At 43.9% G+C, this 27,654-nt stretch overlaps 6 protein-coding genes, 1 long non-coding RNA gene and 1 other non-coding gene across 9 annotated transcripts; 4 read left to right on the forward strand and 4 right to left on the reverse strand.

Moving 5' to 3' along the window:
• Positions 1-105: 105 nt before the first annotated feature.
• Positions 106-2,827, reverse strand: LOC147042477 (cytosolic 5'-nucleotidase 1A-like). Its single transcript, XM_085937551.1, has 6 exons — positions 2,556-2,827; positions 2,261-2,428; positions 1,673-1,802; positions 1,484-1,606; positions 1,232-1,416; positions 106-1,144 (listed from the first exon to the last, which is right to left on the reverse strand). Exons 1-6 carry the CDS (start codon positions 2,679-2,681, stop codon positions 782-784), a joined length of 1,095 nt encoding a protein of 364 aa, XP_085793677.1. The 5' UTR covers positions 2,682-2,827; the 3' UTR covers positions 106-781.
• A 1,715-nt stretch (positions 2,828-4,542) lies between these two features.
• LOC147042478 (synaptotagmin-14-like) lies at positions 4,543-9,118 on the forward strand. The gene is made up of 9 exons (XM_085937860.1): positions 4,543-4,591; positions 5,754-5,900; positions 6,154-6,993; positions 7,152-7,274; positions 7,353-7,582; positions 7,663-8,100; positions 8,173-8,353; positions 8,441-8,497; positions 8,647-9,118. Exons 3-9 carry the CDS (start codon positions 6,201-6,203, stop codon positions 8,964-8,966), a joined length of 2,142 nt encoding a protein of 713 aa, XP_085793986.1. The 5' UTR covers positions 4,543-4,591; positions 5,754-5,900; positions 6,154-6,200; the 3' UTR covers positions 8,967-9,118.
• LOC147042479 (uncharacterized) lies at positions 8,652-9,407 on the reverse strand. The gene is made up of 3 exons (XR_015068910.1): positions 9,271-9,407; positions 9,042-9,138; positions 8,652-8,916 (listed from the first exon to the last, which is right to left on the reverse strand). It is a non-coding gene; the product is annotated as an uncharacterized LOC147042479 (long non-coding RNA).
• A 292-nt stretch (positions 9,408-9,699) lies between these two features.
• On the reverse strand, positions 9,700-18,050 carry extl3 (exostosin-like glycosyltransferase 3). The gene is made up of 6 exons (XM_085937859.1): positions 17,856-18,050; positions 12,534-15,093; positions 12,329-12,456; positions 11,627-11,771; positions 11,421-11,549; positions 9,700-11,340 (listed from the first exon to the last, which is right to left on the reverse strand). The coding sequence occupies exons 2-6, from the start codon at positions 14,670-14,672 to the stop codon at positions 11,131-11,133; spliced, it is 2,751 nt and encodes a 916-aa protein (XP_085793985.1). The 5' UTR covers positions 14,673-15,093; positions 17,856-18,050; the 3' UTR covers positions 9,700-11,130.
• Positions 18,051-18,273: 223 nt separating this feature from the next.
• trnak-cuu (transfer RNA lysine (anticodon CUU)) lies at positions 18,274-18,346 on the forward strand. The gene has a single exon. It is a non-coding gene; the product is annotated as a tRNA-Lys (tRNA).
• A 354-nt stretch (positions 18,347-18,700) lies between these two features.
• On the forward strand, positions 18,701-21,875 carry riox1 (ribosomal oxygenase 1). 2 transcript variants are annotated; one of them, XM_085937882.1, is made up of 15 exons: positions 18,701-18,854; positions 19,100-19,219; positions 19,331-19,467; positions 19,530-19,629; positions 19,713-19,826; positions 19,893-19,999; positions 20,067-20,174; positions 20,241-20,275; positions 20,347-20,525; positions 20,584-20,688; positions 20,763-20,904; positions 20,967-21,087; positions 21,153-21,252; positions 21,325-21,411; positions 21,483-21,872. In XM_085937882.1, exons 1-15 carry the CDS (start codon positions 18,768-18,770, stop codon positions 21,540-21,542), a joined length of 1,602 nt encoding a protein of 533 aa, XP_085794008.1. In that variant the 5' UTR covers positions 18,701-18,767; the 3' UTR covers positions 21,543-21,872. The 2 variants fall into 2 exon arrangements, with proteins under 2 accessions (XP_085794008.1, XP_085794007.1); XM_085937881.1 differs by having other exon boundaries at positions 21,153-21,411; positions 21,483-21,875.
• On the reverse strand, positions 21,666-22,620 carry ndufb1 (NADH:ubiquinone oxidoreductase subunit B1). The gene is made up of 3 exons (XM_085937883.1): positions 22,457-22,620; positions 21,930-22,074; positions 21,666-21,839 (listed from the first exon to the last, which is right to left on the reverse strand). The coding sequence occupies exons 2-3, from the start codon at positions 22,067-22,069 to the stop codon at positions 21,803-21,805; spliced, it is 177 nt and encodes a 58-aa protein (XP_085794009.1). The 5' UTR covers positions 22,070-22,074; positions 22,457-22,620; the 3' UTR covers positions 21,666-21,802.
• Positions 22,621-22,683: 63 nt separating this feature from the next.
• cpsf2 (cleavage and polyadenylation specific factor 2) lies at positions 22,684-27,527 on the forward strand. Its single transcript, XM_085937880.1, has 15 exons — positions 22,684-23,000; positions 23,190-23,363; positions 23,432-23,591; positions 23,673-23,778; positions 23,898-24,027; positions 24,097-24,212; positions 24,385-24,572; positions 24,652-24,942; positions 25,017-25,117; positions 25,200-25,403; positions 25,477-25,629; positions 25,710-25,932; positions 26,202-26,516; positions 26,640-26,774; positions 27,212-27,527. Exons 2-15 carry the CDS (start codon positions 23,215-23,217, stop codon positions 27,302-27,304), a joined length of 2,364 nt encoding a protein of 787 aa, XP_085794006.1. The 5' UTR covers positions 22,684-23,000; positions 23,190-23,214; the 3' UTR covers positions 27,305-27,527.
• Positions 27,528-27,654: the final 127 nt, after the last annotated feature.

Genomic DNA, 27,654 nt, shown 5'->3' on the forward strand with positions numbered 1-27,654 from the left:
GGGCGACACCTATTGTACAGGAGAGGTATAGCCTTCCAATAGGTTTCCAAATGTAAAAAAATAAAATAAAATTGGGTAAGTAGTAAAATAAAATAATGAAATCAATGAGTGATTGAGACCTTTATTTAAAACATTATACAAAAAAAGTAAATACAGCCCCAAAAGTCTACCCAAGTGCATAAGGAAGTAACTGTTAAATGTTTGGATATTGCATCGAGTCCAATTCTTGAAGTAACTCTCTCATACACGCACACACACAAAATATATATATATTATTTGTTAGACGAGTGAAAAGGTGTAAACAACTCAGAGTCTTGACTGTGACAGTTATGAGTGTGCTTATACAGCTAAGGCAGTAACTACAAGAATGGAATCAGTGTTTCATCCATTCATCCGTTCATTATCTCTTATCCTCTTGACTTGACTTGCCATGGATATTTGCAAAAAAAAAAATTAACATTTTAACTGTTGCGCATCTCAATTCAAGATGAATACATCAGCTAAAAGTCACAAAATAAGTTGACTTTTTTTTTTTTAGCAATACATAAGTGACACAGTGTAAGTTGACCGTTGCAGCTCTTGTTTATAAAATACACAGCAATATACTTTCAAAAGTTATTCCAATATATATATATATATATATATATATATATATATATATATATATATATATGTATAAACCCTATTTCTTAAGATACTGAATCTCCAGCAAACAATAAAAATGTATCACAATGTGATATTATACAAAGTAACCTTTTGATGAGCATTTAAAAGTGCTGCTTCATTCCTTTTTTGGCTGCTCAATGAGTTTCCCCTTGTGGTACTTCTGTCCGATCCCATAGGGGACATGAGCGGAGATAGTGCCTAGTTCCTTGGCACCCTCGATATGGAACATCTGGTCGTCAAAGTAGATGTGTGGTTTTATCTTTTGCAGCAGGGGCCCTTTTGGGGCTCCGGCCAGGAAAAGAGCCTCGTCAATCTCCAGGCCCCAACTGCGGAGGGTCTTCAGCACCCGAGCTCCTGAGCTGGCGGCGCTCCGAGCTGTGACGAGGAAGGTTCTTATGGGGCAATGCAAACGCTCGTTTTTGGCGTAGAATTTTCTTTGGAGTTTCCCCAAAGCCTCCAGGAAGCACTTTAAGGGGCCCTGAAAACATCACACGTGTTGAGTTGATTGACATGACGTCAGTTTCCAACTCATATAACTGAAGTTATATTAGACTTGAGAAGATACCTGAGCAAGTGGTTTATTCTCAAATTTCTTCTCGTGCGCAAAAAAGCTGTCCAAGCCGCTTTGCTTAACGATGATTTCCGACTCGTCTGAGAAAAGGACGGCGTCGCCATCGAAAGCCACCCTCAGCTGATTGTCGCACAGCTCGTTCTCCGTATCGGGCATGAACATCGTGGCCGCGGCGATGCCTGAAGCAGAATCAATTGTAAAAAAAAAAAAAAAAGCATATAAAAGGTCAATTTGATCTTCACATACCTTCATCAATAGCTTCTGTGACCTTCTCAGCATCCTTGGAGAGATACAAATTGGTCATGTAAGCTTTCAGGTAGCCGATGGGACTTTTCCCTCCGGTCATACAAAATCTCTCGATGGTCAAGTCTGAAAGAAAGTTCAAAATTGTTAGTAGATCAGAACAGTTCTGCATGAAACCAAAAGCCAACGTACCGTAGTGATTGATGCTGTTGATGAGGCGCACTCCGACTTGAGCGTGGTTGTTAGTCATGAGGACAATATCGAACAACTCCTCGCCATCTGGGTAGAGCTCTCTCAACCGAGAGTTGACCGTCATCAAAGCCTGCACGTTACGGGAGCATAATTTTATTTCTCAAATCATAAAATCCAGCTGCAATCGGTAACTGCGGGTTAGCCCTGATTGCTCTATACGACATGCAACTTCCTGATGTTAGCCAATCAAGGTATTTCAAAGATGTACTTTGGAGAGTCACCGAAAAGTGTCAAAGTATTAAAATCATTTTCAAACCTCCGAAGATGCATAGACACTTATTTGGGAGAAAAAAAAATCACCTTTCCTCATTCTAAACATATTTTGATGTCAGGTTGTGATGAGTTGCCGGGTGAATTTATGCAACTTAATGGTCCACCTGGCAACGTGATTCACGACTTATGAGTCGAGTAACATCACAAAGTAGATCGTGTTACAATCGGGATTGGTCCTGTGTACATTTCAAGCACCACACCCTGCAAATATGCACTACCCTGCAGAGGCTTGCTGTCAAATGCCTGTAAGCTCACCTTGACGAATGGGAAAGCAGCTCCTGGCTTCAAAGGTTCATTCTCGTGTTCCACCTGATAGGAAACGTAGCTTTCAACTCCTTCTTCTTCGTAGATCAACCTCTCCGCCACCATGTTGAAAAGGGTTCGGGAAGACACGGCGATGGTGACAGCATTTTTGGGTTTAGGCTGGTGCAATCAAAGTAGGAACATGAGTACAACCATAAATCAAAACTTAAAAAGCAAAATTGTTATTTGGCTTTTTTTTTGAACTAACAGACTCTAATGTACGTGAACGGTCCATATTCGAACTTACCGGTCTCGGTTTGTTCGTTTTGAGGTTTTCAAAAAACGCTTTGGCAGCCGCCCATTCTTTCTCCTCCTCTTTTTCCTCTGTGTTATCCTCCACTTGTCTTGACTCGTTGATATTTAGATCACTCATCTTCCAAAAGGAAAATATATTGTTTTGCCAAAGAAGAAAAATCAGTCAGGGACAACTGTGAGAAGAAAGAAAAAGGGGGAAAAAAAATAAGTTTGCGGAAGCGTAACAAAAGTGTAGTGGGCGTGTCGCTGGAAGGCGGAAACCTTTGTCGTGGTGACAGGACATGCCTATTTTCAATTAAAAAAAAAACATAAACAACACACTTTTGTGCTAGTTAATTTCATATTTTTAGAAGCTAGGTTCCTTTTGTTTAATTTTCTTTTTATTTTTAGTTTTACTCGCGTTCTGCCGAAGACCCAAGTTGCGTTCAATGACCACTCAAAGAGTCGGAAAACTCACCAAATCAACAAAAAGCAAACGAGTACGTGGAAGCATCCAATAACTCAAGATGAATCAATTCAGTAGCCCCCTTTTTAAAAAACGGTTAACCCTAGACATCATCTGAGTTTTTCTGTCTTCTTGGGTGTGTTCTTAGCATTTTTAGTCATTTTGAACCATTACTTGTTCATTTATTTACTCAATTTCTACTTTATTACTACAATGGTCTACTGCGGTGCATTTGTCATATTGCATAATATCAGTGTGTTTACAAGAATCTCATCACGCACCCCCTCCCCTCCCTCACACTTGGTAGGGTCCGGGACGGAGCATGATGGCGGTGGACGGTAAGCGTTCGTTCTCAGGTGATCTATCGGGGGGTGGAGATGGGGGCGTGGGGGAGGACTCGTGAAACTTTACTGCGGGACACAGTGATGTCGTGCATCAATGGTGTTTTTATAACGGGGTTGGTGCGTTTAGGAAAGGTTTTTTTTTTTGCAGGGAGCTACATGGTATGATGGTGCTGATGTTACAATCGCATCTCTCGGTATGCGCTCGTCAAGTCATTGATGGAGTGGTGCGTTCACGTGGTTCCAGTTTGTAAGCAAATTGAATGAAGGCACACTTCATATTCTTTTTTTTTCTTTTGCACATTTGAGCTGCAATTAGGCTTGCTGTATTCTCACTTTTTGTTTTGCTTGGACTATCACGGATGAATGATGGACCTTGTGACTTCTGAATTACTTTACATAATGTGCATACACATTACATATTTATTGGTACAGACCATATTTAATACTAAGCAGTACTGTATTCTTATTAGATTAGTGGCTAATCATCTCTATGACATTTATAATAATCACAAACCAGCATAGAAATGCTTTCCTCTCCTATTATTGCATCTCATAAGGCGTCAGACTTTAAAGTGGTGCTCTGTGTTTTGCTGATAGCGACACTTTTTTTTTTTTTTTGGAATTGGCAAGCTTTAAGCCTGTGAATGAATTGCCTGCAGAGAGTTTTAAGTGATTGGGCCTGAGTGCTTCTGTCAACTGTGCGACAGAAAACAAATCAGCCTCTATTTGGGCCTTTATTTGTTCTGATTCGTCTTCTCGCATTGCTTCCACTATGTGTAGCGTGGGGGGGGCTGCCATTTATTTTGAGCGAACAAAAAGCAATCTCATTTTAAGACCTAATATTATTCTTAATGACCTAATAGTAATCATTTGAAAAGTATCGTGAACCTTACTGATCACGACTCCCAAAAATCAGTAACTGTCAACATATACTGCAAATGAATATGTACCTTTTATTTGCCGCTAGAGGGCGTTCGTGTGCCGGCGTGGTTTCTGCAGCGCTTCTTCCGAGGTTTACGTTCCAGAAATGACAAAGGATTGGAATTCCTCAAATGAAGCCTGCAATTAAGTGCAATTAAAAATGAAAACAAAAAAATTAGAAGACTTTTTGTAAATGTCTAAAGTTCATAAATTTCATGCAAGATGGCATGAGCATCTTGTAATTCCGATTTCTCAACTTTTTTTCACCAGGCGGTGGGAGGAACTGCGGCGTTCATGAGCTCATCTGCGCAAGACGAGGTAACAACGCAAGCATGCAACGTCTCCATTTTCCCCTTCATGTTGACACACTTTTGATTTTGGACTTGGTTGCGTTGACATGTTGCTCAATTATGAATGACGTATCAAGTTGAAATTCAGCAATAAAGACGTAGCGGCGTGTTCATGATTTATTTAGAATGGAAGTTTTGTACCTGAGGGACATGTGTAAACAATCATTAGCTTATTTTTAAAAAATCATGTCTTATTTTCCTGCACCGTTGAAAAAATCTCATAAAAACAGAATGTGGCATCACATGAATATAGTTAACATACATTCATATTTAATGACATCACCTAGAAATGATGTGGGAATTTTTACATTTACTCATTAAAAATATACATAAATCATTTTTGTCTTTTTGGTTCGGCTTAAACTAAAATAAAGGCAAATTAGGTATTTATTTTGTGGGACCGTACAATCTAAATAATTGGCGTTATATTTTTGTAAATAAAAATGGGATGGTTTTAAGGTCGACTCCCTGCATCTCCACTTTCCAGCTTACATGGGCCGAGAGGTCAATTTACCTCAGGGCTTTAAATTATTCAGCCATTGTTGACATTTGCAGAGCAATGCCATATTCGACTCGGCTACGAACTCGCTCCAGCGAGGGCGACTGGCTGCTCGAGCATTTCCCAAATAGAAGAACTGTCTTTAGTATCTCTCATAACAGACTTTTTTGGGAAAGTTGTGACTTGAAAGAGGATGTTCAGATGGTAAGACGACTGCATCGGAAGCTTCTTTATCTCTCGTCCTTTCTATGACTGTTGTCACGCCGTTTTGTTCTCGCAGATAAATAAAGTTACAAAATATTTGACGCAGAGTTCAAAGACGTTTTGTTATGGTCGATATGGCCACGACTGGCTTCCTTTGATCATCCCGAAGCTTCAAAATGATATTTCTTGAATAAACCAAGTTAAACGTATACTGCGGCGGAGTTAACTCGGTCGACAATGCAGTAAAAATAGCGCAGGCGTGATTACGTGCACCACGTTTGGCCTACATACAGAGCTGCTGCCTTCGCCTTAGAAGTGGAGAGAACACCAATTGCCGCAGCAGTCCTGACGAGAATTTTTTTTTCCATTATTCATGTTGTGTAAAGTTGCTCATTAAATAAACCACCCATGTTTTTCTCCCTCTCAGTGTCTCCTGAACTCCTGGGTGTCCTGTCATCCATCGGTGCCTTCATGGCACTGATGGCTCTGTTTTTTCTTTACCTCAGCGACAAACTGTCGGTGGACACCACTGACACGGTGCCGCGTCTCAACGGTTATCACAATAACGATACAGGTAACGAACAAATTTGCATTTTCACCTTCGAGACACGCGAGATATAACTGTCGGTCTTGAATGGCAGGAAAAATGTGTTAATGAGCATTAAATGGTGTTAAACTTGATGACATATGCAAATTTTTGCCTCATGGGGAAAAACAAGTTCTTCAGGTTTATCAGTATCTGTATCATATTACGCTGCCCCCGGTGGTCATGGGGCACACCGCATTCCTGCCCCGCCCTCTTACTAATGACGACTTGTGCATGTCAGTGTCTGTGATGACCTAACCTGGCAGTCAAGAAGAGCTTTCTACTAAGATGGCCTTCTTCAAGAGCTTCCAGCAGAACCTCCCGACCGTCAACATTTCCTCCATCTTGGACTCGGTCAGCAGCAAAGTGGACGACCTAGCCAACGCCGTCAGCGACGTCACGTACGCCGTCAGCGACCAGCTGACCGAGCAGGTCAACACCATCATCAACAAGGTCCAGGAGGAGGAGGATGTAGAGCAGGAGTCCACCACACAAGATGAGAAATCGGGGAGTAGAAACGCGTGGATGGAAACGACAAGTTTAAAAAACAATCCAAGTAACGAGGCGGTCGAGGCGAAATACGCGCAAGGCCAGCTGGAGTGGGAATGGAGGGACGGATGCTGGAGGGTGAAGAAGACGGAAGCCGAGTTAGCCGAGGAAGAGAGGAGGAAGAAGGAGGAGAAGGAGTTGCTGGAGAAGAGGGAGCAGAGGAGGAAAGAGAGGAGGGAGAGGCGCTTGGAGAAGGCCAAGAACGAGGAGCTTGAACCACAAGAAGAGCACACCGAAGCTGAGGAATTCAAGAAAACCGAAGAAGTGAGTCAAGGTGAAGACGCAATACAACCCAGTGGACCTGAAGAATGTGATGAACCATCTGGCCCTGAAAGTGAGAGAAGAGTCTCTGACCAGAAGGAGGACAGGTGCAGCCTTGAGAGAGAAGGCGACGACGAGGAGATGCCGGATACCTCGAAGGCGAAAGTGAAAAAGAAAAAAAAGGAGAAAAAAAAGGAGAAGAAAGCAGAGAAGGAAGCAAAGAAGAAGGAGAAAGGCAAAAAACGTAAAAAGAAAGAAGAAAGCAAACAAGGTTAGATGGTGTGCTGCTCCATTGGATGCTTTCAACCTTCTGTCCTTGAAATTTAATGGACTGGACCTTTACCAACTATCCATTTCTCTTCATTTCATAACCCTGCTTTAAATCAGATTTCAGTTTTATAAGTGTTTTTTTTTTTTTTTTTTTCGCAGAGGCAGTTTTGACTGACAGCGAGGAGGACAGAAAGCCTGAGCCTGCGGTTCGGGCCGACGTGACCTCCCTGTGCAGCGCCACAAACAAGGACGGCTACAGCAGTGAGGCCTCCAGTGAACATGGTCAGTCTCCAATATTACTTGATGATCAAATTCATTGGAGAATAATCTTAGCCATCTTTCTTTTGGGGATGAAAGCAGCCAGCATCATCCAGAAGATCAAGAAAACACCTTCGCTCACAGAGGGCCAACCTCCTCCTTACCAGGATCGGGTCCCGGTGACCCGCGTGTCCTCGTCCCGTGGTCGCAGGGGGTCGTCTCCTCAACGTTGCTCCAGTGAGGCCAGCGTGGACCAGGACACGGAGAGCTACCTCAACAAAGGCTGCGAGGAGGACATACCCAGTGACAGCACCGCTGTGGTTGGCCCTGAGGTGAGCAGAATGTTCCTGTTCCTGCACATTTTGATAACATCACTCATGGCTAAACTTTTTTTTTTTTTTTTTTTCTATAGGACAGCTCTGGTCCGCTTCTCCCTTCAGCTTACGAGCCGGAGCCCCTCGCCAAGTACGGCACGCTGGATGTGGCCTTTGAGTACGACTCCAACGAGCAGTGGCTAGCCGTCACGGTCACCGCGGCGACCGACATCCCCGCTCTCAAACAAACTGGCAACATCTCGTGGCAGGTCCATCTCGTCCTGCTACCTACCAAAAAGCAGCGGGCCAAGACGGGCGTCCAGAAAGGCCCGTGTCCCGTCTTCACTGAGACCTTCAAGTTCTCCAGAGTGGAGCAGGAGGCGCTGAGCGATTGCGCCGTGCGATTTCGCCTATACAGCATCAGAAGGATGAAAAAAGAGAAGATCCTGGGTGAGAAGGTGTTCTATCTCACCAAACTCAACCTGCAAGGGAAAATGGCTCTGCCTGTCACCCTGGAGCCTGGATCAGAAATTACCGTGAGAGCTTTTTCATCCAAAGCATGGGGAGTCGTTCCTAGTTGCAAAATTTTTTTTCCGTATCTTCCTCAGGGTTGCAGCTCGATCGTGAGCGTATCCCGTAGCGGCGGGGCCGTCTCCTATCGCTCTGTCGAGGACACGTCCTCGCCCGAGATCCTCCTGGGCCTCGTGTATAACTCGGTGACGGGGCATCTCTCCGCTGAGGTGATCCAGGGGAGCCATTTTAAAAGCACGCCATCCGATAAACCAGTCAGTAAGTAAATGGACATGGCGTGTTGGGGATTGACCTTCTTTCTCTTCACTTCTTACCTCTCCTTGTTTCCAATCTGGTGTGCCATAGATGGTCTATTTTGTTGTATAAAGCATTTCGTTGGGGGACAGCTTTATATCATGAGAGGTAAGAACCTCGTCAGAATGCTTCAGCCCGATTTCCTACGGAATTTGAATTTATTGAATTTCCCGAGTACTTTTGCTGCAGTGTGTGAAGCTTGCTGTCATACTCACTTTCCACCACTTGGTGGCTCTCTCCCAACATCTTCATTGCAGACACTTATGTGACGTTGACCATGCTGGACTCCAAGGGGAAGGAGATGTCAAAATTCAAGACAGCCGTATGCCGCGGGCAGCCCAGCCCCTCCTATAAAGAAACCTTCGTCTTCCAAGTGGCGCTGTTCCAGCTGTCCGACGTTTCGCTGGTCCTGTCCGTCTTCTGCCGCCGTAGCACCTTGAGGCCCCGGGAACGGCTCGGCTGGGTCTCCTTGGGCCATAGCAGCACCGGTGAGGAGCAGCTGGCCCACTGGACCGAGATGAAGGAAGCTGAGGGCCAGCAGGTGTGTCACTGGCACACGCTCACTGACACTTACTAAAGATTCTTTGCATGCAACCGTTTACAAAAAAAAAAGCCTTTTCCACGTGACATGAAAAATATTTTATCTCTGTACCTTTTTTGGACCAAAGTGCTTGAGGCGGACCGGGCTCCTCCTTTTGCTGCCACCAGCATAGCAGACACTTCACGGGTCACGAGCAAAAACATATTGACTGTTAAAAAAAAAAAAAAAGGGCCTATTATATATGCTGCAAGTATTCACAAGCTGTGCTTTTTCTACAGTTTTTTACATGCATTATGCAAGATCATCTTTTTTTTTTTTTTTTTAATTCAGTCAGGTTTACCAGATTGAAAGCAGTCTTCCTTAAGAATCGGGCACAGCTGCTCGGTGAGGGTTATCCAAGTGCAGCTTGTCTTCTCGAGTCAATGCAGACTGAGCCTCTTTCATTTTCTGACAAGTGGGTTCATGCACAAACACGGCACTTTTTCACACTATAGTGACATATGCACAGCGCCGTGTCGGAGTGAACTGAATATCACGAAGAGAAAAAAATATATATATTACTGCCGCACTGAGAAGCCAAAAGAGGAGCTAAGTCCACTAATGAAAGAAAAGAAACATACCTGCTGAATAGAATCTTCACATCTTGTGGTTTGGATTATTTTTTTTTCAGGTTAGGGAGATTTGTCCTGCATGAAATAGCTCACATTCAGCAGAAATTATTTCACAATGACATTTTGTTTTGTCTCAATCAAAACAGGAGTCAAGATGATTGTTAATGTTCTTTTTTTTTTATTATTATTATTTCCATTTACCTGTCTCCTGCTGGTTCGGAATAATGAGCCGCATTCCGTGCACTTCCTCGGTGCACCTTGCAGAATGACTGTAGCATTCCGTAGAAATATTCCTTGCTCGGAGCCATGGAAAACCAGCTGTGCCACAAACCCAACTCCGAGGGCAGGTAAAAAAAACACAAAAAAAACAACAACAGCCGAACCGTTTAGTGCCTCAGATGGGGTTGTGAAGTTAGAGAGGTCTTCAATTTCAAAAAAAAAAAAAAAAAAAGTCGGAATTCAGCTTGGACTCTTGCCTATTTGAAAATATTTGGACACAAGAACACCCCCGAGAGGAAAATGGTACAAGCTAGTTTTCCTTGGCCCTCCATTTTATCCATCAAATGTCCTGTCATTATATTGCATGTCAGTCAATTAAAAAAAAAATCAATTATGTATTCAATAAATATACAGGAACCTTGAACTCGACTACACGTTTCTTAAAAAGCATCCCGACACAAGAACAACGGGATGTAGTTACTTTCTTTTTCAAGACTTTGGAATCACAAACAAGAAGTTCAATCGATTACGTCGCCGACGGGCGGGCGGGCGTACCGGACTGCATCGTTCGTACCTGTTTGGCAAAATAAACATTCATGGAACAATTACTTTGTATAAAAAAAAAAAAAACATTAAAAGTGAAACCAATATGGCAACACTGTAAAGTGACACATACACATTTTGTGTTGTTTGGGACAATTCTGTACAAGCGAGTCACACATATATTTAAGAGCTGTGCCTACGTGACTTGACTGTAATCCGGATCATTTCTAGTCATCAGGGGGTTGGATAAACTATCGATAATTACAACAAAAAAACAAAACAAGTAGACTAAAAATCAGGCCACAAAAAAAAAAAAAAAAACACACAATGCACACAAACACACACAACAAAAACGGTTGTCGGCTGGTTTCCATGATCAAATTGAGGCAATATGGTGACTAGCTGAACTCAAGGCGATTGAGTCCAAACTTTTGTCTTAAGTCAGGTTCAATGGGATGCTAACAAATATCCGAAAACATACACACACACACACACAAAAAAACAACCTTAATAAAATACATTTGACAATCAGTGCTTCTGCCACGTACATGTACCGGACGTACAATTCATTACTGTGAAATGAAAGCCAGCAATCAATAAAAGTCGTTTTCATCCAGTTCATCCTCATTTCTGTACAACCGCTTTCAGCGATATAAAACATCTGTAGTGGTTCACGACAAAGCTTGAAGAGAAGGACACGGGGAGAAAAAAAAAAAAAAAAAAGGAAGGAAGGGAAAGCGATCCACTTGGATTCTTTTTTTTTTTTCTTCTTCAAGCTGGCAGTTTTCAGGATCCCCGTCAATTCCCGTCCCGGGCTCCTTTATCGGCTAGATGAACTTGAAGCATTTGGTCTTGTCGTGCGGCAGGCGCGTTTTGAAAAGCACAGAGTCCACGCGGAACTGCGTGTACAGCAGCGGCATGTAGCCGTACACCTTGACGAAAAAGTTGATGCACTTGTGGCGCTCGTGGAAATGCGAGTCGTCGTGCGACAGGGCCTGGGGGCAACCGGGGCAGCGGAAGGTCCAGCGAGATGTCACCTGAGGGGGGGGGTCATTTGGGAGTCACGGTGAGGACGGAAATACCTTCAAACGCTTCCAAATCATCCAACACCACTGACCTTGATTGGCGGTTTGCGGGTAATGTGCGAGACCAGGAAGTTCATTGCGATGTCCTCACAGTTAATGAACTCATCCACCATGTCCCTGATGGCCTGGGGCATCACGTAGGAGTACAAGTAGGCGTAATACTGGTGGGGAAAATACATTCTGTGAGGTGAGACTTTTATTTTTTTATTTTTCTGGAGCTGGTGGTGGTGGGACGAACCTTGTGGAAGAACGCCGCTCCTGTCAGTACCATGGAGAGCTCACAGGAGTAATTGGAGTTGTAAAGCCAGGACTGATGGTTGAGATCCCAAGCGTGATATCTCCCTGGGAAACCCACGATGCGATCTCTGGCCTCTCGCCAAACTCTGAGATAAGGGAAAACAAATAAGAGTCTGTGTGAAAAGAAGGCGGCGAAAGTCAAGTCAAGTCAAGGCGGCTTCGGTTGCTTTCAACCGACCCAACCTCAGGGCGAGGCGGGAGAACCCGGTGTAATAAAATGACTACTATTCGTTCGCACGCAATGTTCACAGAGGCTGAAATATTTGAGGAGTTGATTGAGTTCCTGCGAGTTTCTTTTATGGCAGGTAGACGCAACAAAATGTTTCTCTCTCTCGAGGCTTAAGTCGGGCTGAAGCACATTCCAGAGTAATTCTGGAGCATGATGGAGTCATTTTCTCCGCAAATGATGTTCGTGTACGTCCACACACACGCAAGTCGGGACAAGTTGGGAACCACAGTGAAGGTAAAAGGGGATTTTTTTTTTTTATATTAGCTTTCATCAGTCTAACTCAAAATATGTCCCAACTGCATTTTTTTTTGGTACTCAGCCACATTTTTTTTTTCTCTTCATTTTTTTTTGTATCTGCATGATCAAGTCCAGCCAGTCTAACAAAACTTGCCCCTATAAGCTAAAGCAACCGACCTGAAACCAAACATGATCTCGTCGTGACGCAAGTGGGCGTCGTCGTCGATGGAAAGGATGGCCTCGGTCTCCACGACGTCCCAGGGAAGGAAACGGTTATTCAGGCTGTTCTTCTCAGTGTGGACAACCTGCAGGTAAAAAAAAAAAATGGCTTTCAGGTTGAAAATGTCCTCAGCTACCAATTGTTTGCTAGCCTAAAACTCACCACGATGGGAAGCCCAATGTCAGGCCACAAAAGGTCATCAGAAGGAGGCTTGGGTGAATTCCACACCACCACGACCTTGTTGAGGTAGGGCAGTCCATTCAGTCTCTCCAAGGAGTTCATCAGCACTTCCTCCCTCTCATACGTCAGCATGACCACGGTAAATTGTTCCCTTGGAACATTGCCGCCTAAAGATGCCTGGAACTCCTTCCCGGATCCTCCCACGCCTCCGCCGATGGGCCTGAAACCTGTACCCGAACCCAGGAATTTGGCTTCGGAGGGTAGAACGGGGTCCAGCGGAGTATGGGGGAATAAGTGAAAAGGGCCGGGCGCACGGTTCCATGTCTGGTAAACGTCCACGGCCGTGTATGTGAAGTTGCGGAGATAGCGCGGCGAAGCGTACGGTGGCTCCGTCTCGACGGGACCCAAATCCAGGTCGCCGTTGTCTGCCAAGTTAGCGTCGGTACCTGCTAGTTTCCCCGCTTTATGGGGGATTTCTTGCGCGGGTTCTTCTTGAATAGGTGCGGCGGGAATCTGAATCCTGGTGCGAATGTTCGCCAGGATAGTATTGAGTATGCTCTCCGAGGTGGAAAAGTAAGTCTCCCACAGGAAGCGACCCTGTCGTCGCATAGCTAGCACGTCGTTGTCGGCGAGGCTGCGCAGCAGGAAGTGGAGTTCCGTCACGCGCGGCTTTGGGACCATGATGGCCGCCTCGCTCCATCGGATGAACTGGTGGTAGGGCAGTTTGGAGTGGTCGCCCAGCACCACGGGGATGGCGCCCACCTCGAGGGCTTCGAAAAGTCTCATTCCGCAGCCCGCCGAGGCGACCAGCTGAGCGTCTCCCGGGGCGATCACCAAAGCGAAAGTGGACGCCTTGAGTACCTCCAGCCTGTCTTCTCGCTCTCCGCATAGAGACCACTCGCTGGGTAAACTCGGCTTGGGGTTTTTACAGGTGAACTCGATGAGCACCTGGTCCAACTGACTGTCCTGCACGGCTTTCAAGGTGCCGATGATGCGGTCGTCGTAGTCGGCGGGCGGATCTCCGTCCATCTCCTCCTCGAAGGACTGAGGAGGAATCTCCCGCAAGCTGCTCCTCAGCGACTCCACCCTCTCCCCCTGAAAGGTGAAGAGGTATTTCCTTTTCACGGGTACCTGATGAGGCACGTGCAAGAAGTTGGGTTCGGAGAGCGCGTGAACCAACGGGGAGGCCACCAAATCAAAGCCGTTGCGATACTGCCGCTCCAGGTAGGTGGACTGAACCAGCGCCGCTCGCCCCGTGCTGACGTTGTACAGGAAATTCTGCGTCAGGGAGTTTCTGGAAAGATGGACCAGTACGTGATTGTGTCCATCCGATCGCCAGTAGGGAAGAGCTTTCAGTTGCTTCTCCAAATCGGACGGATTTGGCGGTAAAGAACCCGGCGACTCCAGCAGCTCTCCGACCAACACCAAATAGAGACAAGCCACGCCGGGGTCGTTGGTGACGTAAATATTATTTTTAGCCGACCCGGCGAAGGCCTGCTTGACGAGGGGGTCGATATATTCCCCCCACGGATAGGAGCCCGTGTCGTAAACGTAAACTGGAAATCCAGACGTGAGCGGGCAGCGGGCGTAATCGAAGCAGGTGTGCAGGCGGCAGGATCGTGACGATTTGGGCGGCGGCAAACCCGGGTCTTCCTTGTCGGGGAGTAATCGGACGGGCAAGGATAGTTTGGGCTGGTTTTGGGCCATGAGTTCTTTATAGGAATGCTCCGTCTGACTGATAACATTCTTCAATTGCAGCAGGTCCTGCTTGGCGCTGTCGATGCTTCTCTTGCAGGCCTCGATGCGGAGGTTGAGCCTGGCGATCTCCCCGTTGAGCTCCTGCCTCTTGGCCTCCAGCTGCAGCAGCTCTTCGCTGACCGACTCGCGGATGCGGCACAGGTCTTGCACGTGTTTGGCCTCGCACAATTCGCCGCCGGGCCTGGGCCCGAAGATCCGCTTATCGGGACTCCCGGCTTCGTCGATGGTGGTGAGGTAGTAGTGGGCAATGAGCGGGAAGAAGACCAGAATGAAGAAAAGCATGAAACTGAGCCAGGTGAGACGCACCCGCCTCAGCACCCACGGCTGTCCGCCGCCCCCGAGTCCGCCGCTGTTGCGCTGCATTCTTAACTCAGTCTCGTCTCTTCAAGAAAATCAACGCTAAGGGGTTCTGTAGCAGCCATGATTCGACCTTGTCAGGCAGAGGAGGTAGATATTATTTCATCAAGTGTTGTGATCCTCCCCAAAAAATAAATCGATTCTTTTCGGGGTTCTGTGGGATATCGACTTAAGAACACGTCAGATGTACCTTACAGTATGACGGCCTAAATGAGCTTAGGCCATTTTTTTTCCCGTCATGCTCTTCTTTCAAATCAAGTCAGGAAACACTTCTGAGGAGGGACACCCCTCAGTGGGTAATGAGGGGCGGCCATGTTGGCTCAAGGAGAGGTGAAACCGGGTGGCCCGGTTGCTTCCATCCGGAGTCCGAGCATTTTCCGACTCGGGGGGAAAATTGTCGTCTGATTCGGGAAACCTGTGAAAGGGACTGACAGGAAAAGACAAATGAGTTGGCGTGTTTGCTAACCGCAAGAGCTCGTCAGAATTTTTGTAAATTTCCCGCAAAACCTGATTGAGTTGCTAATTGGATCGTAATAAGACTTGGTTTACATCCAATTTTAAGGACACTCTTTTATGAAACTAGATTCAAGAGTACTTGTGTGAACCGCCCCAACTAAAATCAGATTTTAGGAAATAATTAGTTTCGGGTGTAGTCAATCCAAAAGGACATGTGATCTTAAGAATGCTGCTCGGCATCCTGCTGCTTACTTCTTCGGGTTCGTGTGACAAACGTACACGACGTGATTACTTTTAGCACGAGTACAGTGACACAGAGGTAATGGCCGACAGATGTTGGCAAATCTTCCGCTGCTCGGCCTAATCTGTGGCCCAAAAAAGCCGCTGAGGACAGAGACAGACTTCTGATGCTAGCATCCAGCCCTGACAGGCTGATTTAATGCCTTTCCCCCAAAAAAATAACCCAATTTGAAATATGGGCTGTGGAGGTGACCCCGTCAAAACAAACAAAATGTCATCTCATCTGCTGGGACTCCAAACGACCCGAGTGAATTTGTGTCCCGATTGGCTCATTGCTCTTGCGGTGTCGTCATTAACTGTGATGGAGGATGTGGAGACGGGCCACTCGGTCAGGAGGAAACGTGGAGGCGGAGCAGCTGCCGGGGAAGGGCAGACTTACAAAGGACACGGCTGCTGAGATGAAACCATGACTCAACCATTCACAATTTGTCTTTTGTTTGACTTATTTACCGTGTCGTACAAGTATTTGAGTTTAATTGGCAACTATTACGAACAACAAAAACAAAAAATAGCTTGCTGTGGAAATGTATCTTCTTTGTTAAAAGAATAAAAAGCAGTCAGCGAATTAGTCATAATCAAATTTGCAGATCCTCAAATGTAATAACAATCACATGGTGGCCAATTGCTCCGTATGACTAGAAACAAATGCTTTCGTTGTACCTTGGCTCCTTTTACTCTCATTTGGCTATTTTCTGCGAAAATAAACGTTATCTCGGCCTGGCAACGGCCGTCGCTGAAAAATTCTCTTGAGACGCTTGGCTCGCCAAACAAACCGGACCATAACAGATTGACTCAGGCCCCGCCAACAGCTGCCAAAGCATCCGGAAGCCTCATCTGATGGATAGTGAGAGGGGGGGGGGGGGAGCCAGGGTGATTAGTTCTTGACATGACAGAGTGATGAACTGACAAGTTGTCAACTGGCTGTTTGTGCCTCACGAAAGGAAGTTCCAACCGCCACTTTCAGAAATAATCAGAATGAAACAAATCGTTTGCTGTTGTGACACGGATGACGCAGAGAAATCATCTCTGGAAGCAGATGGTTATTTTAAACAGGAAGAGAGTTTAGCGAGCATTCTGTGGTTTTTGAGGACACGCTTGTGCAAGGAGGTAGCAGCTGCATTTGGTGAATCAGTCAGAGGCGATGACGGCAGATGGCAATTCCAAAATCATACCCCATTGCCCTTCTTGCAACTCCTTCCGCAACAGTAAAATAAAACTCCATTTATTATTTTTCTCCAGATCCAATTATAAGCACCTCTATTCACGTCGACTACAATAGAAGATTACAACAACGTCGATGCTTCTATTTTTCCGTGCTGTAATGAAAGGGCTATTGATTTTTCAAATGACAGGCAATGTCAATCAGGACATTTAAAAAAAATAATAATAATCCATAGCGTTTTTCACAATGAAATCCCCCACCTACAACATTGACTGTACAGTTGAGTGAGTTCTAACATTTTTTCAATCAATATTAACAAACAAGAGTCCAGTTGCTCCAATTCAAACTTTGCCATGACCTTGATGACTGAAAATCCCCACAAGCCCGTTACATCAACATGATAACAGGTTCCAAGTCAAACAAGATCAGCCAATAAATTTCCCACTAGGGAGACATAAGAGCACGTTAATTCACCAAAATTGCATGACTATCCTTAATGAACTATCTTTAAGCGAGCTATTCCTGTTGAGTTTGCTAGCACATTATGTTTTAGGTCTGAACAGGGTACCTGAAGTTAGTGACTGGTCGCTTCTGCTGTTTTTACTGAACTGTTAAGGTCCTGCAGAGACTTGTGCACAATGAGAGTTATTTCTCAACAATAAGCTTTTGAAACGAGTTCCCGCCATTCATAAATCATATCTTATTGTGAGGAGTTCATCTTTATGTTCAATTATATAGTCCCAGATTTAATAATGATCAAGTAAGGTGGTGCACATATCTTCAATTGTACTTAGTTGCCCACTGATTTATTTGTTCTGTTCTGTTTTTATTCATCTTTTATTTCACTGTGTTTTCGATTTAAAATGTGCATTGTATATAAAGAAAGCAGAAATTTATTTCATATCCACTCGTATATCATTAAAGGGATGAAAAATTATCCCTTGGGGTAGAAAGCCAAGTTTTGTCCATATCACCGAGGACTACTATGATACAATTTCAACAATTCCCAAAATATAATTTTTCATGAGTGCCAACAGAGATGTAAACTCTCTTCATTGTAAACGACGTATGACATTAGTCTAAGTACGCACGCACTCACACGACTCGGGTGTATATCACAAACAGTCTAACCAAATAGCCATTGGTGAATTTACTGTCATTTAACAGTACTAGATAATCTATAAATATGGAATATAAAGGTAGAGACATAAACATCTGCTGGCCACTTTAGCTATGCTGGCCCAGGAATGTTAGCTTCAGTTGCTACTCACCAGGTTGAACGGGAGGTCTAAAAAACTAACCAAAAAAACACCAAAAAACAGTCGCTACGAAGGTTTGAGACTCCTAATTCCTTCTGTTGCGTTAATTTGAAACGAATGAACGCTCAGAATATCGGAACAATGACGCGGAGGAGCTCATAGCATCATCATTAAAAACTGCATTCTTGCTGCTACCGCAGCGCAAACAGGGACGCTGCGCCGCGAGGCATTGTGGGAAATCAGGCTCCCATCTTTCGGTTATAAAGAGTACTGCAAGAGTCTTAATAATTCGATAACTGAATATTCTTAAGAACAAAATATGTGGTTATCGACTGAAAAAATATCATAGATATTTAAAATTTGAACATTTTGAGCATTTCAGCATTACGTACTGGGTATTTGTATAGTAGCAGTCCTCCCATCGCCATCCGCCCGGCTAGCTCAGTCGGTAGAGCATGAGACTCTTAATCTCAGGGTCGTGGGTTCGAGCCCCACGTTGGGCGACATACTTTTTTCTTCTTCACTTCTTTGACAGGCAATATCACTGTGCTGTTGTACCTGTTCTTTTCTAAGTCCTTTTCGAAGAATGAAAGATGACAAAGACGGTAACCACACATTTTGAGAACTACTTCAAGGTACAATACTGTCATGGCAACCGCTCACTGTAACGCCTTGTCAATTACAATCGTCCACTGTAAAATGACGATAAAGATGATCACTTCTCAATTGTGAACGAGGTGAAGGAATTTGTGAGTATAAAGCGCTTTGCTTATGGATGAAGAGATGGATGGTCTTTGAACTATTTCTGTCATGCCAACAGGGGCGCTAGGGAGTTTCCTAAAATGCAAATTTACAAAAAAAATTAACCAAAGAAAACAAAGAGAGTCGCTGTTTGATGACGACATCAACACGCATGTTGAGAAAATGGAAAGAAACACATTCTCAGCTTTCTCCATGTATCAAATGCTGCCAGCTGGACGTTCGTCTGCTGGTACGAAGCGTTCATTGCAGGTAAAATTGATGGGGAAAAAAAAAGGTTGTTTAGCCACTTTTCGAACAACGCAACAGGGTGTGAATGTGAGGTTTGACAACGTATGCATGCCCAGAAAAACATGTATTATTCTTTATTTTCTGGAGAGTGATTGCAGTGATTGTTTGTTTATTGACTACTTAGTCCCAGAAATAATTGATTTTATTTACATACTCCTGGATGGATGTATGGTGGTATTTGTTTTTAATCTTGTTTCATTATCTAGGTGGCATCTAAGAAAAAGAAAAGAGCAAATGACAATGTTATTGCCGGAAGTCAAGGGAAAAAAAAGAAAATGAAAGCCAAGAATCATGCAGCAGAGGTTGCCATACCGAGACTGTCTGAAGTAAGTTTGTTAAACGACTCCAATCTATTTTGATCTAATCTTTTTGAGGATCTGTTATGCACCCTGTACAATGTGGTTAAAATTTGAAGAATTGTTATGTTTCAAATCCAGCCAGAGTGTGTAAACGCTGGTGAAGAAGCCCTAAATGTGTTACTAGCTGAGTTGGCACAAATAAACAACAGCAAGGAACGGGCCAGCAGGCTTTTCCAGTGGCTGATCAACCCAATTCCCAGCAAAGCCTTCTTCAGGTAATTGATCGATACATGATCATCTTCTTCATTACTTTACTGTACTTGTTTTCACCTTCAAGGGAAACCTGGGAGAAGAAACCTGTTCTTGTTCAGCGTAAAAATCCAAATTACTACAAGGGATTATTCTCCACAGAAGAGTTTGATCGCATCCTTCGACAGGTAAGAATTCCAAACATGCTGTCGACAGAATTCTTGAAACACATTTTGGTAATGCTGTGATTTTCTTTTTATTTCAAATAAAGGAGGATGTTCAGTATGGTGTGAATTTAGATGTCACAAGCTACACGGACGGCAAGAGGGAAACGCACAACCCTCCTGGTAGAGCTTTGCCATACACAGTTTGGGACTCCTATGAGGTATACAATTATTCCAAAATTATCCATGTTAATGTCAAATACTAAAAAAACAAAACAATTCTCCAGAGTGGTTGCTCCCTCCGTATGCTGAATCCTCAGGCTTTCTCCTCAACTGTATGGAATGTGCTGTCCATCCTGCAGGAGCATTTTGGCAGCATGGCAGGCGCCAATGTGTAAGTAAGCACATCTTCATGGAACACAATGGAAGATTTTAATCCTAGTTATGTTTTATCACCTCAGTTACCTTACACCACCCGGAACACAAGGATTCGCCCCACATTACGATGACATTGAGGCTTTTGTCATTCAGTTGGAGGGAAAGAAGCACTGGAGGGTCTACAACCCAAGGTGAGAAAAAAAACTAAACACATCTTAAGTGTGCTGTGGTTATAAAGAGTATCTACTTTCCTTAAGGTCAGACGAGGAAGTCCTGCCTGTGCTTTCAAGTCGTAAGTACGACAATAAAAAAAATTGTTACTTTTGGTTGTATTTCCAACACGCGATTATTTTGCATTTCCAGCCAATTTTACACAAGCAGAAATTGGGAAGCCCATTCTGGAGGTGGTCCTGGAGGCAGGGGATCTACTCTACTTTCCCCGAGGGTTCATCCACCAGGGCGACTGCCTCTCGGATGCACACTCGCTTCATATTACCCTCTCCTCCTACCAGAAGAACAGCTGGGGAGATTTGCTGCAGAAGGTAATGGAGTCATTCCTATTCCACAAACATTTTTGACATCTTCCCGTTCTCTTTCCAGATGGTTCCCACTGCTCTTGAAATTGCAATGGAGGAGGATGTGGAGTTCAGACAGGGCTTACCTCTGGACTATCTCTCATACATGGGCGTTCAAAATTCCGACAAGGTCTGCTCTGTCTTCATCTGATGTCACCATTTTTTTTTTTGATTTCGACTCACCTTAGTTTTCCCATCTTGCAGGATGATCCACGTAGGGCAGCATTCTTCTCCAAAATCGATAACTTAATGAACAAGCTTCGAAGTTTTTCCGCAGTCGACGCAGCTGTGGATCTTAAAGCCAGAGAGTTTCTCCATGATTGCTTGCCTCCAAAGCTCACTGCAGGTGAGGCCATTTAAGTTGACAGTTAAAATGCATTTTTGAAAATGTTCTCAACTCCCTCGTAGAGGAAGCAACCGGAAGTGTGCACGGAGCACCTGCTCGGTGGGAGGACGGAAGCGTAAAGGACGTAGATGCTTGCATCACCAGCCAAACTCGAGTCGGACTCCTCCGAGCAGGCTGTGCTAGGTAATTTGTTTTTTTGACCTTTTCAGATTTTTAGCTCGCCGTATTCACATTTCTTATTTCTTAAGGTTATGCAGCGATGGCGACGCCGTCCATCTTTACTACACTACCGACAACTCCAGAGTTTATCACAAAGAGGAGCCAAAAAGCTTTGAAATACAACCTGAGGTAAAAATAGGACTATTCTTACATTTACTTTGTTTCTTCCAAAAATCTTCTCAAATATTTTCCTTCCTCCAGTACACGGATGCAGTTGAGTTTCTGATCCACTCCTATCCTCAGTTTGTGAGCGTAGGAAGTTTCCCGTGCGATTCAATGCAAGAGAAGGTTTGTGGTTTTTTTTGTTCAGCGAATGGATGTCAGCTCATGTTACACGTGCTTTTTTTTTTTCCCCTCAGATCTCTTTGGCTGAGCTACTTTTTAAAAATGGAATCATCCGGAAGGAATCACTTCCATAGTGCCATCAATTTCTTCATGTTTCGGGTAGAAATAATCACCAAATATGAATCTCCAATTGCGTTCCAAGTATGACTGAAACAGTTTTGTTTTTTTTCAATAAAGACAACTGAGTTTGATGGGAACATACATTTATTGTTGGTTGATACAACTAAAAAGTAAAGACATGAGTCTTTTTTTTTTTTTTTTTTTAAATATTTGAGCGCCAACCCTAAGCCATTTACACCGCAGACATAGTGGACAAACACTGGTGTTATGAAATCTATTTCCAAGTCACCTCCTCACCAGGTTTCAGCTCCCTGCAGAGAAGTGAAATAAAACAAATATCAACACAATTGCTTTGAGAATTAACTTTAAACTATATTGTAAAATGCAACAATATTCCCAACCTGCTGTATAAAAGACTTTTGTTCCGGAAGGCGGTCAGTTTCTGGTCCTGTTGTTTGTCGAGGTACCATCCTATCACAAAACCCATGGGCACCAGCAAGTTCATCCAGTGCTCACGGGCGAAAGCTGCAATGTTGACCATGCTTGCTGCAAATAAATAATAGTGAGATCAATTAAAATGAAATCATTTAAAATCAAGGATAAAATTACATCAAATATGAAACCACACCATATGGAGTGAGGGAGGTTCTGTCTTATGCAGAGATAGGCATATAAAATATTTGAACACAAATTAGATTGTTTGGTAGACCCTGCAGGGACACATTTGTTTAAAATGTTTGTTTTACACTCTACAACTTTACTGACAGCCACACACATTAGCAAATCGCCTAGCCTAGCTATTAGCGTTATGCGGAATACTTGTTTTATAATTACTCAGAGTATAACAATAAATACAACATAGCTATGCCGATAAACATATAAGCACGTTAATAGTCATTGAGCAAAGTTTTATTTTATAAAAAGTTACCTTTTGTTTACAGAAAGCTCCGTACGGCCCTCTGTTATACACTCACCAGGCAGAGGACATTGGACTGAACCATTTGTGCCGATAAAAGTGGGGTTGTTGAAGCAAGATAACGGCATTAAAATAACATATTAAATGAGTCTTTAGCAACTCTATACATTCAGTTTATGGTTTTATTTGATAAATTTACCTCAAAATATTTTTAGGGAAACGAAAGCAATTAGTTATTCGTTATTGATTAGTCAGTGTTCGACACTCAGTTGGAAGACTCTGATGCACTTTGACACATGATGCAGCGGCAAATATGGCTGCCCGCGGTAACGCTATGATGCTACTAAAAATGTCCTAAAATGGAATTGAATTAAGAATAACGTTATTATTTGTTTGTTACATCAACCCTATTATATATTTGTGCGTTATTTCAGTCAATTGTATGTTTTACATTTGTAGACCTATTTTAGTTAGCGTATGCAGAAGTGTAAATGTAGCTAGCTAGTAGGCTTACCGGATAGTTGGTTCCTTGTATTGAAGCGTGGCCCGCTATTGTGTGAGTATGTTTTCATCATATATTGCGAACAAAATAGTGGGTAAAGTTACACAATTCCAAATACAGCATGAATTATAACCGTTTTAAATTATGATTTCTTTCTTCTACGTCTTACCAGACATAGACTAGGCAAGTGTAGCTCGTAATTCTGTATTTGATATTAGTTGTAATCTATTCATTTTCTTGCAGTGTGAAGATTAGTGAATGAGCCACGATGACGTCCATTATCAAGCTGACAGCTTTGTCAGGAGTTCAGGAGGAATCTGCTCTATGCTACCTTCTCCAAGTGGATGAATTTCGCTTTCTGTTAGACTGTGGCTGGGATGAGAACTTCTCAATGGACATCATCGATGCCATAAAGCGGTAATTGGGCTATTTGTCTTCTGTTTGAAGGAGGTTACAGAGAAAATAGTTTCTAATTGTTCTTGCAGGCATGTTCATCAAATTGACGCAGTGCTTCTCTCTCATCCTGATCCGATACACCTCGGAGCGTTGCCGTACGCTGTGGGCAAATTGGGGCTAAATTGTACCATATATGCAACGATACCCGTCTACAAGATGGGTCAAATGTTCATGTATGATCTTTATCAGGTGAGAAGGATTCACAGATCCATTAAGAGCTGTGTTTTGCAAACTGTAATAATTCATCACTCATCTGTTTTCCCTCTTCAGTCCCGAAACAACAGTGAAGATTTCACTCTGTTCACCCTTGATGATGTGGACAGTGCTTTTGATAAGATTCAGCAATTGAAATACTCACAGATTGTCAATCTGAAAGGTGCGTTTGAATATGTGGGGTTTTTTTTTTTACCCAGGTTTTCTTGCTCTGATGGTTTTGTTATGTTAACTTTATATCGATTGTCTATAATATAATTTACATTTTATCCTTTCCGATAGGAAAAGGACACGGCCTTTCCATTACACCACTTCCTGCCGGTCACATGATTGGTGGAACCATTTGGAAGATTGTCAAGGATGGGGAAGAGGAGGTTGTTTATGCTGTGGACTTCAACCACAAAAGAGAAATGTAAATACATATTATTAGTTTATAAATACATATCTACATGTGCCTAAGGCCTTTGTTTTTCTTTTCCAGCCACCTGAACGGCTGCACTATGGAGAGCATCAGCCGACCTTCTTTACTGATCACTGACTCCTTCAATGCAGCATATGTACAACCCCGCCGCAAGCAAAGAGATGAACAGCTACTTAGTAAGTCATCGTATCTACCAGTCTGGAATTTGTAAAGTCTTGTGCTGTTCTAAATTTGAATGTAAATACGGGTTAATATGTGATATACTAGGAAACAAATTGTAGAATTCTAAGTAAGGTGTTAAATGTGTTTTTTTTTCTTGTCTGTCCTTTTTATCACCTCCCTGCAAAGCTAACATAATGGAGACACTCCGTGGGGATGGTAATGTGCTTATCGCAGTGGATACAGCTGGCCGGGTGTTAGAGTTGGCTCAGCTCCTGGACCAGATTTGGAGGACAAAAGATGCCGGGCTTGGAGCTTACCCGCTCGCCCTACTTAACAATGTCAGCTATAATGTTGTGGAGTTCTCCAAGTCCCAGGTATCCCATGTCTCGCCTTCACTCTCCCGTATATGAGTTGAAATGCGACAACACCAGTTGACACGCAATTTCACCGTAGGTGGAGTGGATGAGCGACAAGCTCATGAGGTGTTTCGAGGACAAGAGGAATAACCCCTTCCAGTTCCGACATCTGACCCTCTGCCACAGTTTAGCCGATCTGGCTCGGGTTCCCAACCCTAAAGTGGTGCTTTGCAGCCAGCCGGATTTGGAGTCCGGGTTTTCTCGAGAACTTTTTATCAAATTGTGTCAAGACAGCAAACACTCGGTCATCCTGACTTATCGCACCACACCCGGAACGCTGGCCCGTTACCTCATTGATCACCCGGAAGAGAAGATGCTGGATCTGGAGGTAAGAAGGAACATAAGACATTTTGTTTTGTCCTTGTGTGATGGGAGTTGAAAACCATTCAAATGTTTTGTTAGGTGAGAAAAAGAGTGAAGCTCGAAGGCAAGGAACTTGACGAATACCTTGAAAACGACAAAATTAAGAAAGAAGCGGCAAAGAAACTGGAACAAGCAAAAGAGTAAGTTGATAATAAAGTGAGACTTTGATTGTGGGGGAAAAAAAAAGATACATTTTTGATTCGTCAACATACGATCACGCAGGGTGGATGTAGACTCCAGCGACGAGAGCGATTTGGACGACGACCTGGATCAGCCAGCGGTGGTCAAAACCAAACACCACGACTTGATGATGAAGGGCGAGGGAAACCGTAAAGGCAGCTTCTTCAAACAAGCCAAGAAGTCCTACCCGATGTTCCCAACGCACGAGGAAAGGATCAAATGGGACGAGTACGGGGAGATCATCAGGTATCCCGTTGAAGAGATTGGGAAAGCGGGTCCAACGATTGTGTGGAAATAATCATTTTTTTGGGGTTTGCAGGATTGAAGATTTTCTGGTTCCTGAGCTGCAAGCTGCGGAGGAGGAGAAAAGCAAACTCGAATCCGGCTTGACCAACGGTGATGAGCCGATGGACCAGGACCTCTCTGTTGTTCCCACCAAATGTGTTTCTAGTATTGAGAACCTCGAAATCAGGTGAGGGATTGGAGCACCAAAGGTTGAACTCTCGAGAAACACAACTGAGACAAATTATTCTACCGCCTCCTCCCTTGCAGAGCCAGAATAACGTACATCGACTACGAAGGTCGCTCTGACGGCGATTCTATCAAGAAGATCATCAACCAAATGAAGCCCAGGCAGCTGGTGATTATCCACGGGCCTCCAGAGGCCAGTCTGGACCTGGCTGAGTCCTGCAAGGCTTTCAGCAAAGATCTCAAAGTGTACACACCCAAACTTCAGGAGACCGTGGACGCCACCAGTGAGACGCACATCTACCAGGTCAGTTTGTTTACAACCTTTTCTCCAGCTATTTATCGAATCTTGCTCTTTAGGAATATTAACAATCTGGTTATGTTGCGTAATAATAATTAATTCATGTATTTGGGACATAATGGAGTTACTACAAGCAACCAGCAGAGGGCGCCAGTAATTAAATTGCTAAATTGTATTTAGATTTTTTTTTTCTTTTGATAAACAGTGCCTCTAAATAATCCATTACAAAAAAATAAATACACCCAAATGAATTAAGTGTTGATTTTGCGGTGTAGGTGCGGTTGAAAGACTTCTTGGTGAGCTCCCTGCAGTTCTGCAAGGCCAAAGATACCGAGTTGGCGTGGATTGACGGCGTGCTAGACATGCGCGTGGTCAAAGTAGACACGGGCGTGATGCTCGAGGAGGGCTCCAAGGAAGAGCCTGAGGACGGTGAGCTACCCATGGATACCGTCCCCGACCTCGGTATCGATCACAGTGCTGCAATGGCGGCGGCTCAGCGAGCAATGAAGAACCTATTTGGGGAGGACGAGAAGGAGCCGTCTGAGGAGAGTGATGTCATTCCCACACTGGAGCCGCTTCCTTCACATGAGGTGAGAGAACTGATGGTTTTTTTTTAGGGGGGGTCACAATTTTCAATTTCAGTTCAATTTGAAGTCGGTCAAAACAGAACATTATCATTAGCGTCTAACCTCACTACCGCGGCTCTCATCCAGGCGCCCGGACATCAATCGGTGTTCATCAACGAGCCGCGCCTGTCCGACTTCAAACAGGTCCTCCTCAGGGAGGGCATCCAGGCTGAGTTTGTGGGAGGAGTGCTGGTTTGCAACAACTTGGTGGCTGTTCGCAGAGTAAGTATTTTTCATTTTTTTTCCTCACCGTTTTATAGTGTCCAGAACTTAGAGTAAAAAAAAATAAAAAAAATATTTGTTTGAAGCATAAGATAAATATCACAGGCAAAAGTAGGGCAGAAAACCCAGAGGCTTATGATGCATCTCGCCTCAGGAAGAGGAACATAAAAAACAAACAACCCCCACGACTGAAACTTAACAAGTCAAATAGAAAGAAAAGCAGGAGCAAACCAGGACATCAACATGAAAATGTATAATTGACAAGAACTTTAAAAATAGAAGCAAGGCAGAACATGAACTCAAAGAGACACTCGGCGTCAGTGCGATGAAAGCGCAGACGGCGCGAAGCGTCTTATGCTTTGATGTCAAACCTTTGTGAACAATTCTTTAGTTTATACGTAAAAGGTGAAATGGAGGTTTTTGTCTTCCCCGTCCAGACGGAGGCGGGCCGCATTGGCCTGGAAGGCTGCCTGTGCGACGACTACTATAAAATCCGAGAGCTGCTGTATCAGCAGTATGCTGTCGTATAGCGACAGCAGAGAACTTCACTTGAGGAGGACTTGACCCAGAGGAGACCACCGGGTAAATCCAGCTGTGTCCCCACTACATCATTGTACAGTTTCACTTTTTTTTTTTTTTTTTTATAATTCTCAACTTCCAGGTAACCTTGGGAGGCTACTGGTTTTTTTGATATCTGTATGTGTGTATGAGATACCTCTCCAGTTCATGAAAAATACAATCATTTTCCTAATTTGAATTCCTGTATTTTTGTTAGATGTATCAATTATTTATCTCCTCACAAAAGCGCCGGTTCTCACTAACCTTGCACGTGCGTGCCTCTGTTGTGACGACTAGGGAGACACTCAAACAGGACAACCAA

Source organism: Syngnathus leptorhynchus, chromosome 18, assembly GCF_054491065.1.
Source record: "Syngnathus leptorhynchus isolate UIUO chromosome 18, UIUO_Slep, whole genome shotgun sequence".
NCBI lineage: Eukaryota > Metazoa > Chordata > Actinopteri > Syngnathiformes > Syngnathidae > Syngnathus > Syngnathus leptorhynchus.